The sequence below is a fragment of the Scophthalmus maximus genome, chromosome 22 (genome assembly GCF_022379125.1).
Source record: "Scophthalmus maximus strain ysfricsl-2021 chromosome 22, ASM2237912v1, whole genome shotgun sequence".
NCBI lineage: Eukaryota > Metazoa > Chordata > Actinopteri > Pleuronectiformes > Scophthalmidae > Scophthalmus > Scophthalmus maximus.
This window is the reverse complement of record NC_061536.1, coordinates 71,187-88,476: the sequence shown is the minus strand read 5'-3', so window position 1 is coordinate 88,476 and position 17,290 is coordinate 71,187. Positions and strand designations below refer to the sequence as shown.

General features: G+C 39.3%; 1 protein-coding gene across 4 annotated transcripts in view; it reads right to left on the bottom strand.

Annotated features, from left to right (window-relative positions):
• Positions 1-2,633: 2,633 nt before the first annotated feature.
• Positions 2,634-17,290, bottom strand: part of rims3 (regulating synaptic membrane exocytosis 3) — a 34,865-nt gene continuing 20,208 nt past the window's right edge. For all 4 annotated transcript variants that reach the window (XM_035620799.2, XM_047330252.1, XM_047330251.1 and 1 more), the window contains 5 exons: positions 5,632-5,773; positions 5,436-5,548; positions 4,807-4,908; positions 4,566-4,705; positions 2,634-4,372 (listed from right to left, as the gene is read on the bottom strand). In XM_035620799.2, the coding sequence (XP_035476692.2) occupies positions 4,160-4,372; positions 4,566-4,705; positions 4,807-4,908; positions 5,436-5,548; positions 5,632-5,773 (710 nt within the window). In that variant the 3' untranslated portion in view covers positions 2,634-4,159. The remainder of the gene's footprint in view (positions 4,373-4,565; positions 4,706-4,806; positions 4,909-5,435; positions 5,549-5,631; positions 5,774-17,290) is intronic.

Sequence of the window (17,290 nt, the reverse complement as noted above, 5' to 3'; positions counted from 1 at the left end):
CAAAAAAACAAATACAAATCAATAATCTACGTAAGAGTTCTTCATATACAGGAACATACAAGTACAGATCCAGCAGGGGATAGCTCCAAAATGGAAAGGAAATTGGAACCTAGACTTTGACAGTTCTTTCAAAAAAGGAAAAAAGGGTTGTATACATGATGGGAGGATCAAAATATGTAAGAGTGTGAGATATCCCTTTATCCAAAGTTCAAAGAGTGTAGAAATGTGAATGCTGTTAGTCTGAGGTGCTGGGAAGAAAAAACTGCTTTGGATTTTCCCTTTTTTGCACAACAATGAAAAGAGGAAGGACAGTTCTTAGCAGACGATGGACTATACGGTTGTGATAAAACCAAATGTGAACTCGTAAAAAACACAAGTTTTTAAAAGGCAATGGTTTAAGACTGTAAGGTCTTGTAACACTACTGACATACACCAAACCTTTGTCTCTTTATCCATATACAAGGTTTGTTGTTGGTCTCAAGACAGATTCAAAACACTGACATATAAATATCCAAATTTTTAAGAAAACTGATAATTCCACTAGCTCAGTTTGTCCTGCTACTCTGCTGTCAGTGATAATTCAACCATAGCCCATTTGATCTAAAACGGACAACAGGTCAGTGTTGCCATTTTTTTCAAAACCTACGTCTTAGATTAAAATTAATATAGATTTTTCTCCAAGTAAGTATTTTCTTTGCAACTTGTTTTAAGTGCTCAGATTTTAGTGATATAAAAAAGTGAAAATCCAATGAAACAGGTCTGTTTCAGCTGTTTTAATGGACTCTTACACTGCAATTCATAATATAGTCAAGTTTCATCTCCATGCGGCATTCATTTGAAAGAGATGATCATAGATGATCAATGCAGTGTGACCAAATAAAAAAAGGAAAGAAATTAACAAGTGTTCAAACAGCAGGTTTAGAATTAAAACTAGACCTTTTCTTTTTACAGTAAAGTGACATCTTAAAAACAGACACACTGTCTAACTGGAAATATAAAATAAGAATGCTGATAGATTGGTTGGATTTGATATATTGTACCTGAAACAAGTAAAACTACCTTGTATGGCAGGTTAACTCTTGTATTATGTTCACTTTTTGGACCCTTTGGTACTGTTTAGGTCAAATTGACCCCGGACATTTTTCGGGTTTTAACCTCCCAGCAAGGTAACACTGGTGTAAATTGACCGATATAAAAAAACACATCTGGATTAAAATACATGTTTACACATTTACAAATAGTTTAGTTACAGTCAGTGTAACAGAACAGGAATTACCAAAGAGAAGGGATAAATATGAAGGTAAATTAATTGCAAAATGCAAGGGCTTGTAGACTGGGTTTGTGAACCTGTAGAATACAATGTGAGAACTTGTAGAAAAAATTTGAACCTGTATGTTGAAATTTTCACACCTGTGTTCTGAATTGGAATTCACAAAAAAATATTTTCACAAATGTGTAGATTGATATTTACATGAATACAATGGCAGCTGCAAACTTGTAATCTAACATTAACTGATACATTTTTTTTTAACAGCTACAACTCACGCATTACAACCTCTCGAATCTACAACTGCAACTTCACAGAGCGGGGGGGGGCTTGCACTATCTACCGCGGCGAATATGGTTTTAAAAGTAAGCACTTATTCACAGCCACCTAGGAACAAATACATTTAAGAAAATATAATTCTTGTAAGATCGCATGGAGCTGGATTCGATCTCTCCACAGCAAAAATCCTAAAACTGAAAGTCTCCGCTTATTACCGTGAGCAACGTCCACTTAACGTGCGGGTATTGGTCACATATTGATACATGATGTCATCATTCAGGTAACGTTCTGATCTGGGTTGACGTAAATCGGTTACCCTCAGCTCACCTCAGGAAATAACCGAATTAATGAAGATTGTTTTCTCACTATCTAACTCAATACAATACTGTCAAAACACACGAAATAATTGCTAACACTGATCCAAAGGAAGAGATCAAATGTAAGTGGTCATGATTGAAGAAAAACTATAAATAATAAATAAACTTTATTTTTGTATCATGTCTTTTCTTAAATAAATGCTTGACTGTTGACTTTCAGTCGCTTAGTTCGGTGACGAATTGACTTAGTTGATCAGAACGTTACCTGGATGATGACATAATGTATCAATATGTTACCGACACCTGCACATTAAGTGGGCGTGGCTCACGGTGATAAGTGGAGACTTTCAGTTTTAGGACTTTTGCTGTGGAGAGATCGAATCCAACTCCATGCGATCTTACAAGAATTATATTTTCTTAAATGTAGTTGTTCCTAGGTGGCTGTGAATGAGTGCTTACTTTTAAAACCATATTTGCCGCGGTAGATATGATACCAAAGCCCCACCCCCCGCTCCCCCCGGTGTGCTCTCTCGCATCTCATCTAAGTGCAGATCAGTTTTGCAACACGCTGACTGCAAGAAATGTTGCAAAGTCAAGGCGCAGATTCGTCACTTGTGAAGTTGCAGTGGCAGATTCGAGAGGTGGTAATGAGTGAGTTGTGGCTGTTAAAAAAAATTAATCGGTTAATGTTAGATTACAAGTTTGCAGCTGCCATTGTATTCATGTAAATATCAATCTACACATTTGTGATTATTTTTTTTGTCACTTCCAATTCAGAACACAGGTGTGAATTTTTTCTGAGTGAAAATTTCAACATACAGGTTCAAATTTTTTCTACAACTTCACAAATCCAGTCTACAAGCGCTTACATTTTGCAACATATTTACCTTCATAAATTAAGGTATATAGTTGGTACCTTGCCTGTGGTTGGATGTCTGGCTGTGATCTGACCAGACGTGGAAAAAGAAAGAGGCATGCTCACCACCTCCCCTGCCTCTTTTGTCAATCAAGAAGCATGTGAAAAAAATTTGACATCAAAACGGGAAAATCAACCGGAAAATTCAAACAAGTCTAGGTGCTGGTGTACAGAGAGGAAGCGAGTGAGAGACTGTGGCACCCCCTGGATGTTGAGCACAAGAACCTCCATACTAAAGCTTTTGTGCTGAGCACCTTGCATTACAACAGTCATCCACTCTCCAGATGAAGGCAGGATCAAAAATTTGCTCCTCAGCGAATGTGTTGCTGGCTGACTAATTGTTCTCTTCTTCTGCGGATGTTGATGATGGCGCTCTCCCTGAGTCTTTCTCACTGACTCAGTGCAGTGCTCTATTTCAGGATGGATTGCAAAGTAAAGTAGCACTATACTCCTACTACATTGGTCATGGCAAGCTAAATAAAAAGACTTAAGCACTTTAAAATGTCTCTATAAGGGTTGCAACCAAACATGCAGAATGCAGCCAATACATATGTAACCACACAAATAAGTATTTAACTATCTATTAATATATATATATATATATATATATATATATATACATATATAAACTCTGCCCTGTGACAAATATAGAATAGCAGTGTTGCTACCTCACATAATATCCATTATGTGATCATCCAAGTCTGTTGCCTAGGTATGTTTATGTGTTTGGCCTACTGTTCTCAGCTCATGTTTGTAGAATGTATCTTCTTTTTTGTATTACATCTACATTGACTCTGCTACATATCCATATGTTATATTGTATACTGGTTAACCTACTACTTAGTAATAATAATAACAACAATAGCAATTGCTTTGGTTTTAAAAAATAAAAATAAAAATCTTAGTTTGGCATAGAGAGTTTAGAAACTGGCATCAGGGTGGCCCTGGGATGATGTCATGCCACAGAGTTCTGGTAACTGGGAGTGTAGAACATGGCACCACATGGACTGTTGCGTCTTGGTAGGAAATGAGAGGGTGAAAAATGCTACATGTTCATTTGCTCAGCTGTAAACATCTAAACTTAATCAACCAAAAACACCGATCAGTGGGTGACAATGTGGAGAAAAAATGTCCACCACAGGATTAGGTGACCTGTCAGTGGGTGTATTTATGTCAATGAGATCAGTTATTATGTCATGTGTCTTCCTGCGTAGATCCACAAGGTGATGTGGTTATGTGTGTGTGTGTGTGTGTGTGTGTGTGTGTGCCTACCTGTTTTGTACTTCAAATACAGAAGTTGTGTATATACAGTACGTGTGTCCGTGTTTGCATGGCGCTGCATGTGCCTGTGCCTGTGCATGTGGGTGTAAACTGGTGTGTCTAGGTGCATGAGGGGCTGGTGGCGCTCTCCAGGGAGGATTGGGAAAGGCGTCTGGTGAGGGGTCCGATGCTGGGGTCTGCCAGAGAGGAGGTAGGGAAAAGCTTGTACCAGCCGCTGACTGTGGCAGAAAAGTCCAAGTCCTCCAGGAGGATCTGGGCCATTCCCATGAAGCACTTGTGGTCCATACGGCCGTAATCCCCCCACACTATTACCTACAGAGAAGATGAAGTGATGAGTTAAAACAGCAGTCATCATATAATACAAGTCATGGTCTTAAAGATACCATGATATGTGTCCTTGTGTATCATTGTGGCTAATAATAACTAATAATATTACTCAATATGAATAAAAATGATGAAAGATAGAAAAGAAAAAAAAATTGAAGGAAGGCAGGGAATCTCTTACCTGTAGGACCTTTCCCTGAGGACTCTCATCAAACAAGAGAGGCTGCTGGTAGGTGGGGTCCAGAGTCTTCTTCATGACTTTGGTTTTCTTCTTAGCCAAGCACACTCCGTTCTCCAGGACATACACCTTTACATAGGTCGCTGCAGACACAATACAAACAAAAAAAGAAGAGTGAAGCAAGCTCCTACATGGGCTTCAAATTCAGTGGGATTTCACAACAGATGAAGCCAGCTCACAGTACCTGGTATATTCTTGGAGCCAGGTTTAGGGATCAACCCTCTAGCCTGGTTGACCTCCACCTCCAGCTGCCCTCCTCTGTCTACCATGCCTACGTGGACATCCCCTGTAAAGGAAAAATGCATCATCTCTAACATCATTTGCAACAAGCATGGGTTCATCAAGATTGCAGTTGTGACAGGCTAACAGCAGAGGGGGACACAGAGCTGTGAGTCTGTCTTTATAAACAGGAAAGGTGGAGCAAAATTGCTCTCCCCTTTGCATGAAAGATCTATTTCTCATGCAAAAATAACTTCATCCTTCTGTGTGAATACACTAGTATTGTGTAGTATGTTTAGACACTGCTGTGCATTTCACAGTTTGTATGTTGGCATATGGATGTAATTATTTAAATTAGACTCTTAACATTCAATCCATAAATACAAATAATTACAGATTCATTTACTTGCGATTGCCTCATTGCTAATGAATGAAATAAATGGTGGGTTGACATAATGTTTTCTCAGCGTTTAATAGATGTTTCACACCTAAATGCTGCTCCTGCATGATTTGAATCACCCCTGAAGACTACTAGAGCAAAATAAAATTGAATGACAAGAAAAGAGTTGTTGGTCTACGTGACTCTTGCCTTACCCATGGGGGGTGTAGCTAGTGTTTGCCTGCCTACAATCTGAGCAGGGCCTAGTCCATCCAGGAAGTCACTGAACTGGCTCCCAGGCCCAAGGCGTGTGGTGGGGAAGACAAACCTGAGAGAGTTAGAGCAGAATGATGTTAACGTTAGATGGATAGGTACTGTGTATGGATGGACGAACTGCTGATGGACACTCACGTTCCGTCAGAGCTGTTGGAGTTGGTGCTGCCGTCGGTTGAGTCTTTGCTGCCCTGCCGTGTCACTCGGTTCTTCATCTCCATGGCGATGCCGGTCTCAGTGCTACGTCGGATGGTGCTGCGAAGCTTCTTTGTCCCGCCACCTGGAAAAACACATCATATTTAGCAATAATCCACTAAGCATAATCATAAGAGGAAGGTTCATAGCTGTCTGATAAGGGAGTCAGGTATTATACATGATCAGCACCAGCATGATAACCCTAAGACTACTTTATGGGCAGGCCTATTTTTTTTTTTTTATCCTGCAATATGTATAGAAATGCTTAAACATTTTAAAGGCATCTTTAAGTTTTCCCCTTCGTTAAATGTTAATTTTGCGATAAATCACTAGTTGACAAAGCTATTACAAGAGGAACTAGCTCCTCTGTTTTAGTGCTGCATCTGCACAGCTACAACTGCAGTTGTGGTTGCTGTAGGATATATCTCTCCTTGATAGAGCCTGAAACGTTGAATGGTGCATTCATGTCACCAGAGACTTTTAACAAGCAGTTGCTCATTGTTGCTAGTTGAGCGCACACACAGGTATAGACATACTACTCCATTAGCCTGAGTAACTCCAAGCTTTCTATCTTTGGAGATAAACAGATAGCATAAAAGCCACTTGATGAGACTTGGGAGAAACTGAGAAGAGGAAATTTCACCAAAGGAACAGAGGCATTTGAAGAGTGTCACTGAAGAGAGGACAAGTAGATGTAAGTGTTAAGGAGGGATGAGTGTAGAGGAGGATGAGAATGATGGGGTCCCATGGGCGCTAAAGATGAGGAGTGGGGTGCTGCCTTCTGCTGCTTTCTATTTATAATTCTGCAGTCAATTATATTTCCAACAGTTTGTTTGTGTGAGAGTGTGTGTACAGTATGTTCATGCATTGCATCACACCCAGACAAAGTCCAAGCCCTACTGCTGCCATGACAACCCATAACCTCGTATCTGGACCCAGACAATGGCACCTGAGACAACTGGTGTCATGGCGACAGGCTCTTCCTCCATCACATAATTTTATTTTTTTAAATTGAGGTAGCATTTCACTGAAACTCATGCACTTCAGAATTATGTCTAGACTAATACCACTACAACAGTAACCCAAACTTTGTCCTAGCTTATAACTGAAAGGGCCTGCTGTTCACAAATACACTTATTTAAATATAAATAGGAAACAAGTGTGCATAATGCAAATACCGCAGTGGTCAAATGTGTTTATTATGATGGTGAATCTGGCAAAACAGCCTTAAAAATGATTTTATACACACAAGTGGGATATCTCTAGTATCAACTATCAAGTAGCTATTAATTTAACTTGCTCATTTGCTGCCCCTCCCATCTCATCAAAACAGTCCCCACCCATCCCTCCCCACGGTGCGAAGCAGCGATCTCTTCCTTCTTATATAATCCCCCCTCCTTGTCTGCACTTTCCCTCATTCGTTTCCATGGCAATGCCGTCTGCATTGCACCAAGAGCCCCGTTCGTAAGCCTTTTTCCCTCTCTCTCTGTCTTTCTGCGCTCATGTTGTCCTCTCCAGGAGTCTCACTTCTTAATCAGCCAACTCTTTTTTTATTGCTGCTCTCTATCTCCAGGTCTTTGTTTGCCTGCCATCTTTTTCTTATCCCTGCCCCCCCCTCCCTTCTTTCTACACATACACTCCTAATGCTCTGATTACCTTTTTTTTGTTTGCTCTGTCTGCCTTACCAAAACCTCACTGTCACCCTCACTTTAATTGTATCATCTCTGATAGTTCTCTAGTTCTTTGTCCTCTGTTCATCTTTATCACAGCACTGCTCTCTCTTTACCTGGTCCCTCCCATCTAAATTATTCAGTCTATTTTTTCGTCTCCCTCTTGCTGAACTAACTTCGTTACAAAGTGTTAACCTCACATACACACACAACCTGTAAGAAGTAATTAGACATACTGTATATGCAGTTTAAGCAGCTAAAATAACAACATTACATAAGCTGTGGTTCTTCACGAGAGGGTTAGGAGAGAGTTCTTGTTATAATGTCTCCTGTTGGCTTTACTAGGAATAATTTGTCCCCGAAGACAGCACTGAATCTCACAGAAAAATGTGCAGTACCCAGATGCAATCTCAAAACTTTATTTTTGTGTGTAAAAAAACCCCAAGGTATTCACTAGAGAAACTTATGCAAGCCACATCTTTGATAATTATTATAAATCAAGATCCGAGTCACAGGGTTGACGATTAGGATGGGAGAGAGAGCGAAATGGTGGGGATGGAAAGAATTAATAGCTTCAGCAGAGAAAATTAATAGCAGAGGGAAATAAAGAAAGGTGGGATTACTGAAAAAAACCAACAATGCAGAAAAGTGCCACACTGTGACAGCACGCACGTACACACACTCATGAAATATAGCTTCTGTGCATGTGTGCGTGCTCAGTAGATCATTAAAGCTGCTCTGACATTTGGAGGGAACTCTGATGAAGCCATTCTCATTATATGCTGTAATACAGAATGCTTTTTTTAGACCCTGGCTGTGCCGACATGCCTATTGCACCGGTGACGGCAACGATCCACCATGCATAGCAACAGTAACCAAGCATTGGTGTTGGAGATGAAAGATCTGCTGTGGTATCTTCACAGCTGGCTAAATCTGCACAAAACATAAGAAATAAGACAGTAGAGGCTTTATTGTCATTGTTAGTGAACAAAGAAATTTAGAGTGGTAGCTCTTGGAGACACCAGCAGTAATATAAAAAAAACAAGACAAGGAAGAGAAATCAGAATATATACAAAACTAAAAGAAAAATATATGCATAAAATAAGAACACATTAATGCTTTACACCTTTAAAATATATAAACAAGATGTGCAACAGGTCTCCGAGATCAGTCCCACTATAGTGGTGTCGTCTGCTAACTTCACTATAGTGTTAGAGGAGTGGATGGGTGTGCAGTTGTGAGTGAAGAGGGTGAAGAGGGCTGGACTGAACACGCAGCCCTGCGGTGCTCCTGTGTTGAGGATCAGAGTGGAGGATGTGCGGTTGCCCATTCTGATATGAAGGTAAATATGTTGCAAAATGCAAGCGCTTGTAGACTGGATTTGTGAACCTGTAGAATACAATGTGAGAACTTGTAGAAAAAAATTTAACCATTTTTTTCTGAGTGAAAATTTCAACATACAGGTTCAAATTCTTTCTTTTCCAAATGTTTTCCCATTGTCATTGTGAGTTATTTAGTGAAGACTGATGGGCAAAAATTAAGATTTGATCAATTAACAATAAAATCAACAACACAACAAAATGTGTAATGAGTAATTTCTGAAACTGTATAGGGAAAAATAGGAATTCCACTATTTTTCATCAACAATGGTTATACATTGAAATGTTTTACAATCTGGGAAATACATTAATTCACTTTCCATCTTAAATTAAGATGAGATAATTTATACCACGCCATCGGCATTAGTCATAAAAATAATAATTGTTAACATTATCATCATTACTATTATCAGTATTCAAATTATTATAACAATAATTAGAATTTTTGCTTGTTAGCTCAGTCGCTAACAGGAAAAAAAAGTTCAAATTCAAATTAAGTCAAAAGATGTTTTTTGCACCATTAGCAAGTGAATGGTGCTAACTAGCTACAAGCCTCCTCCATTTTTGACACTCCAGCTGTCTGGTCACTCTGCACTGACGAGGCTCACTTATGCAATATAAATTCACCAAAGTTGGAAAAAAATAATCAATCAATTAATAATCAAATGCTGATGTGACCAGGCCTTAACAAGCAACCTTACTATGATAGCAAGACAGAAAATCATGTCAGAAAAGAAATACTTGTGCTGGTGGATTTTGTTACCTTTCGAGAGGTCCAGCCTAGCTGTTTCCCTCTGCTTCCAGTCTTTGTGCTAAGCCAAACTAACAAGTTACTCGCTGTAGCTTATTTTTTACCGTACAGACATAAGACTGGCATCTTCTTGTCTAACTCTTGGCAAGAAAGCAAATAAACCTAATTCCAACATTGTCTTGGAAAGGTCACATTAGATTGTAGGAGCATAGCTTCAAAACTCAGATTAGTTTACATCTGTTTGAGGAATTGTTTTACATGCAAAAGCTACACTCACACACATACGTACATCCAGAGTACAGGCACACAAAAAAGACAGATTTACAACTGAATGGGTTACCAATCTGCCTGGCTAAGAATAGAGCAGAAGTTGGTGGATGAGATTGAAAAAACATGATGATACTCTGAGTGAAAATGAAAGTAAAAGAAATGGAGATTAAGGGAGGAGAGATAGAGAGGGAAAATGAAGATGTCAGTGAGGTGGGAGGAACACAAAGATGGCTATGAGGAAGTGTGTCAAGGGAAGAGATAAGACACAGAGAGGGGTGAATGTGGGTGACTGCAAGACCAAAACTAAATCACAGCCAAGCAATTTCCAATCTAAAACAGGCAGCAGCATTTCTAAACTTATTCATTTTAGGGACTTAAAACCTGTAGTGGATGGCAGGTGTAAATGTAGCAGTAGCGATGCATATTAAAATTAAAGGCAGGGTAGGCGATTTTGAAAATCACTCGCAAAGTCCCAACCGCTTCCCTCGAACTCTGTCCAAAGTCACTCCCCCCACAACACATGAACGCACACTGCTGCCTGACTGCATCGGGGGAGGAAGCCACGAGCGGAGCACAACATCGCTAAATGACTTTTCGTGGCTAATTCACAAGTTAGAAAACACCTCACATTATCATAATAATCATAAACAATGAACATGGCTATTGTTGGTGGGCACATTTGTCAAGCTAACATGTCAGTGTTAGGAAATCTCATTTAAAATAGAGTTCTGATGCAGTAAGTTGTTGCTGGCTATTTAGCAACAGGCTGCTGCACGCAAAGCTAAAACATAAACAAGGTTAGCAGTACTACACAGCCAACGATTGTTTTGAGTTCCTATCTATAAACTTCAGCGCATTTCAGCCATATTGTGTGACGACCAAACCGGTGCAGCACATTTGTAGCTTCCTGCCCTTTTTTTCTGTTAGTATGTATGCCAAAATGAAGGTGAATTTTGTATGGGAGTCATAACATGTTGTTTAGCATGTCAGAGCTTCCACGATGAGTGTTGTTGGCTCAGACTATGAGTTAAATCCAGACTCTGTTCAATATATCTAATCAAAGATCTAATCATTTATCATCTATATAATCTAATCATGTGTTACTGTACAGGGCAGAATTCAAGGACTAAGTTTGGGGCAGTGACGTGACACAAGCCTGCTGTTTTACAACACCTGACATCAGCAGATGCTTCTCCACCGGGCCGTCCGTCTGTCAGAACTGCCCACAGACATGGGAAGAGAGTGCTGTAGGCAACTTCATGATTTCTGTGTCCAGGCTGCCACATATGGAGGTTTACATTTTGCACATACAGTATTTTGTGCAATATCAACCTGCTCTAAATTGTTTGAATAAAATCTTTAAAATGTTCAAGGCCTTTTCCTTATACTCACAGCATAAACAATTCAAACTTTACATTTACCTCTTTATAAGCAGCACAAATAATGAGAACGCAATGTCTCATGACACCTGTTTATTTTTTGGAACATCATACAATATAACAAATATACATTATAATATTAACATAAACAACATATGTACAAAAAAGGAAGAAACGGTGTCTGCACAGGGTAGCCTAGCTCTTTAGTGTCAAAGCAGGTCTTTCGGCTGACGGGTCAGGCTGTGCCGTCGTCAACTGTTAGGCAGTGGTCCTGTAGAACGAATATCACAATATATTAACATTACTGTCAAAGACTGACAACACTACAGGAGCATTGTCTGCAGTGACAAACAGTCTCCTGTATCTCCTTTTATGGGTGCCAAGTATAATTGTTTTAGTGATTTGTTGGTGGACCAGCCACACTTTCATATGGATGTGTTATGACTTTGTAAAAACAATTATTAAAAAAACCCCCACCTGGCATAAATTTTTACACTTTGGATTTTTTTTACAACATTTCCATATGGATTTTAAAGTAGCTTTTGTACATAAGTATGTGACCACTTCATGCTCAACCTACATTTCATAAGCCGACTAACCTAGTCCTCTGCTGACTTGCTTCTCTAGCTCCTGGGTCACCTGACAGAACCCCATGTTGACAGGGATCGTCTGGTCTCAGTGCTCTGTTCCTTGGCAGACACCCTTAAGTGTGTATAACCTCCAGGTCCTGGACTTCTTCATGTACAAGTTGCCGTACCTGGTATAAGAGACAGGATGTCACCTTGGTGAAATGTTCATATTACCTTACATTGAACAGTACATTACATTTCATTTCCTGCCCCGTCGTCCGGACTGTAGATGGGGAGCAGGGAGACAGTTTCTCTAGGGCCGAAGCTCTGCATCGCTCCGGGACCTACCCCTCGGGACTTATCCGACAGCGTTATGAAAACCACACGGAGACCTCTTGATGGAACATGAGGCGTTGCGGCATTTATTATTGCACACAGACTACAACATGCACATCAACTGCTACTACAAGCCTCTAGCCACGCACACCGCCATTCTCACTACCCCCGCTCCATTAGCTAACTTACCTAGTGTCCTACAGCGAAGCTAACTTGGCGCTGGCTTATACACACACCAGCTATGTTATGTTGGTTACACAGTTCAAGAAAATTAACCACTTTCACCCAAAACAAAGCAGATAATTACCTTTCACCCTCTTCTCCTCCCTGAGTTGATGTTTACTCTGTTTACTCCTTGTAGTATCCAACCTCTTTTTGTCCGTAGCCGTCTCAGATGCTGTGTTTCTGTTGGGACCGGTAGCTGTTGTAGGCACTTTCTCTGACGTTCTGCAACTCTTTTCCTCTTTAGTTCAGTGTTCAACTAGTCTGTTAGCTGTGTCAGATCATTCAATGTATTCATTGCTATCGGTATGTCACAAGAGTTTAAAGTGAAGTGCTTCCGAAAAAAATTGCCTACCCTACCTTTATGACATAGTAGTGTGGATAGCCACAATTTCTTGATTTGCTCTAAGAAAGTCAGGTTACCTGCACAGCCCCATAAACTTTGAGTAGTTATGTATCAAATTACAAGACTGCTATGAATCAATGTTGCTATTATAGCAGCTATCATGTACATTCGTTTTTGACTTTTTCTCGCATGCTAACTTCTAACTTACTGCTAGCTTTCACAAGTTGACACTACACATCATGCAGTTATAACTGAACCACTTCCAACAAAAAAACACGGTATATAAACTAAATCACAGATATACATGTTTAGTGAAAAAAAGTGCAAATGCAAAGATCGCACCCAGGATTTAAAAAAAAATATGCAATGGATATTTTTGGAAAAAAATAAATAAAATCTTCATTTTAAAATTTGTAAAAGCCCTAGTTTGAGGCTATGTATTTGTAAAAGCCACATAGGTTCAGTAAATTTGTGATTCACAGAGAAAAAAGTAATACAAATTATTGCTCATCTTGGCATAACAACACACAATTCATGGCACAGTACTCTAGTTTGTGCCACATAATCACAGTTTTCATAGCTTAGCAAGTCAAATGAAACCGTAAAACCTGGTTGATTTTATTGAAAGACAAACTGAGTCAGAAGTACGGAAAATAGTTTTCTTAACATTACTCACAATGGTTAGAGCCCCTCCATGTATCTTTACTCCCAGGCAGGAACTAGAGTTACTCTCAGCCAATTAAAAGTAATTTGTTTGACTAAAGTAAACCACAGAAACTTCGTAGCTATTGGTCTCAGAACAAAGCTGGAATCAATTTAATAAGCAAACTAACAAGGATGGTCATCTTGTGTCAGATATTTTTTCCTTTTCCATCTCTGTTTCTTTTCTGTGTCTCTGGTGCACTTCCAGCAGTTTCTACACAGAACTACAGCACCACAGAAATAAACAAACTGTAAGATGATTTAAACAAAGAGTATTTCAAGGAAATGAACAGCGAAGTTGATAAATGATGAGGAGGGGTGTTGAGTGGGTTTAGAGTGTTAAATGGAGCAGAAAAGAGGTGATTGAGTTCAGGTCAAACACACACAGTATATATATATTTGTGCTGTGATCATAACGCATTCATCTTTGGGTTAATTGTGAACTATTTAATGCGTTAAAAAAATGTAACGCCATTGACGCATTTTGTTTACTTCCTGTGGCCACTGAAGACGTGTGCCGCATAATCGTTAGCTATTAGTCATCCTGTCTAAAGATGGCTACGGACACGGAAGAAGTTAAAAGTACGTTTTGTCACGAAAACACACACGAAACGTGACATGGGGAAATATTGCGATACACGTGCAAAACAGGAATTGTTTGTCACTTTCACGAGGGATGTCAAGAAGTAAAGCGATCAATATGTCGCAAAATACTCTTTGAGATTGAGAGGGCGCTCTCTGTGTTATGTGGAGGGAAAGAAATAACTTGAAGCGTTAATATGTGGTTCCGCATTAAAGTCAGCTTGAGGTTACGCTCGTCATCTGTTGCAGTGAAAACGCTCAACATGACAGAAAAATGCCCCGCATATAGTTTGCGCGATGATTTTTTTCAGAAACATGGAAAAGGCAGAGAATATGGGTGAAAGGTGTTATTGTGGTTTCCAGGTTGACCCACTCACTGCCTGTCACATCACAGCTCACACAGGAGATGGTTCCCCAACTTGTCCAGATGTTTAGCTGATAGATATCTGGACACGTCGGCGAGGCCTCGGTGAGCCACTTTGGCCTTGATGGTTTTATTGTCTGTGCTCAAAGTTAAAAAGATGCTATTAAACAATTGTATTTGAATTTAAATACTTCATTTGTGTTGATTCGGTTTTCTTTAATCCATGCACTGCATCTCATCAGTGGTGCTTGTTTCTATACAAGTCACATCCCTGTGAGCAAACTGACAGTGTACAGGGAGCTGCACTGCTAGCTCTGTTTACACTGTCACCTGCTCAGGAGATAGAAAACCGTGTTCAGCAGAGGAGTGACTCACCCATTAAACCTGGGAAATTGCTTGTGTGTGTGTGTGTGTGAGTTTTCCCCTCACCGGTACTAATAATAGCAGGTAATAAATAGAACACAGACAGAGCCAAAATGCCATCCCCAACACTAGCCTGTTATGAAACCTAGAATAATGAGACAATGACAGTGGGAGTCAGGGCTATGAATGGAAGAACATGAGGAAAAGTGAGATGCGTTATGGAAGAAAAACATACATTATGTCTATAGGAATGCATCTAGAGTCTAAACATGGAAGAACACCTTATATAACAACACACACATATGTATATATTTTTTTCTTTTGCTTTAATCTACGTCTCTTACATTGATGCCTTTATCACATGGGTATCTTTTGCAGATGCTGTGAGTGCAGAGACAGGTCAGCTGAATATTAATCAGGGCCAAAGATGAACTGTAAAATAGATTGTTAATGTTAAACAATAATGAGTTATGACACCCTTAAGTCACAAACTTTAGTCTTGAGACCAGAGGGCACTATAAAGTGGCATCCATTAACACTGCCAAAGGTCTCAGCTGCTGTCTGAAATTTTAATAAGTCTTCAGTCTTTAAATGACGTTGTCCTATTTTAGACATAGAAGTGGTCACTGCATTCAGACATTTACTTTATTTTCTATACTTCCATACTTTACTATATATTTTCATTCTTGTACTGTTACATTGTCATGGTGGAGAAGCTTGTGTGTTAGAGCAGTAATTTTATTCTATTCTAATATATACTATTTCAGAAAATACCAAGAGCTGCCATTATTCCTTGCCATGCTGGAGAATTTTCAAGTGACTTGATGACCAATCCTAGCGACCAAGACCATCCTGGAATTGGAACCAATGGGTGAAACAATGATCAGAAAAGATAGCAATGGCTCTGCCATGTTCTTGAAATAGATTAAGACTGCATCCCAGATGTTACTTGGAAATTAGGGCTGAAACGATTACTCAAGTAATTCGATTACTATTACGATTACTAAAAATCAATAATATAGTAATATTTTGAGTGAAAAAAACAGAAAGAAACGATCAAAGTCGTAAATTTCCCAAGTACAAACTCACAAATCTATGAGATTTAAAGTTGCTAATCTACAAGAAATAACTCGGAAAAATTGTGTTTTGTTTATCAAGGAACTACATCGCTTTTTTTGTATTAAAGTGATATTTCAATCTGCTCTGTCTACATGCATTCTCTCATTCACCTCCACTTTCATACACAAACACAGTGTGCTACTCTGCAAATAGCTAAACGAAAGCTGTTTGTATGCAACTCTGTGTGCCACAAATCTTGGAATTTGGCCAAGTCTGTCTCTATCGAAGATAAATCCACGTCTGATTATTATGCAATGACTTCCATTTTATAGATTGCAGTTAAGTTGTATAAACAATGTGTTTTTTTCTCAAAATATTACCCCCTCCCCCGGCTCCGTATTTTTTTTCCTACAATGGCCCTAATACGCCGTCGTAGTTGGGTACGCAGCAGGTGCGCAGAGAGGGGTCTAGGCTGAACCGTAACCACGCTGGGTTAATTGTTCCAGAGAGGACAGGGCCAGGCCAGTCCAATACAGCTCACCCCTGCGAGCACATCCCCGCCGTCAGGTCCATCGTTGCACTCGGAGCAGGCCTGGAGGAGAGGACATGGTTGTTTTGCATTTCAGAAAAATTTATCTAAAACTATCTATCTATCTATCTACACTATATGTCACCTAAATGCACTAAGAATGTTTGGTTTTTTCACAGATATTATTTTATGCATTTTAAGCAATAATAATGCTGCTTTTCTGAAAAGGAAACCACTGTCTTGTATATTTACGATTGCTCCTCTCAATAAAGCAAAAGTATTTCTTATCAGATTACTCGATTAATCGATTGAATAAACGGTACAATACTAGAATCCTAAAAATAATCGATAGCTGCAGCCCTATTGGAGATAGACTCTTCCAGGCAAAAGAAAACCTGGAAGACCAGAGATGACCTGGAGCAGAACTGTGATGAATGAGCTAGCTGAAATGAACTTAACTTGAGAAAGTCAACTAATTTCCAAGGAATGGGAGGGATCTCCTTGTATCTTTTATTTCAAAAGGCACAGAGATGATTAATTAAGCAAAACTTTGTTTCTATCTTTGTTACAAACATGGTATCCAACCCTGAACCTTGTGAAGTTCATCGTACCAAACTGTGAGCTCATTGTGTTGTTAGACCCCCAATGATGATGATTACTGTAAAAGTGAAGCTGAAGTTCTCCGAAGTTGTGAGCCCACCAAGAGTCTTAGATGAGAAATGCTTTTATTTGTGTGCTTTGATATGTCTACAAAACAAAAACAAAAACCTCACTTGCAAAAGAGCCCACCGAAACCAATTCTGTTGATAGCTGTAAATTGACTAGATCCAATTCACAAAATGGGGCATGGCTAGAACATACCCTGCAGAAACTCGACACAATAACAACAACGTATCCAAATTAGTTCCTAACAGCACTTTAAAGATGGGATGGAGACATATTTTTCACTGTCCCAACTCACTATCTTTTTTAAATCTGTGTCTCTATCAACCAACTTAGTGCTCATTCACTTCTCTATTACCCTCCAATTTTTGGGTTTTGTCCTTGCCCATAAATTGTATTATTTAGAGAGAAAAAAAGA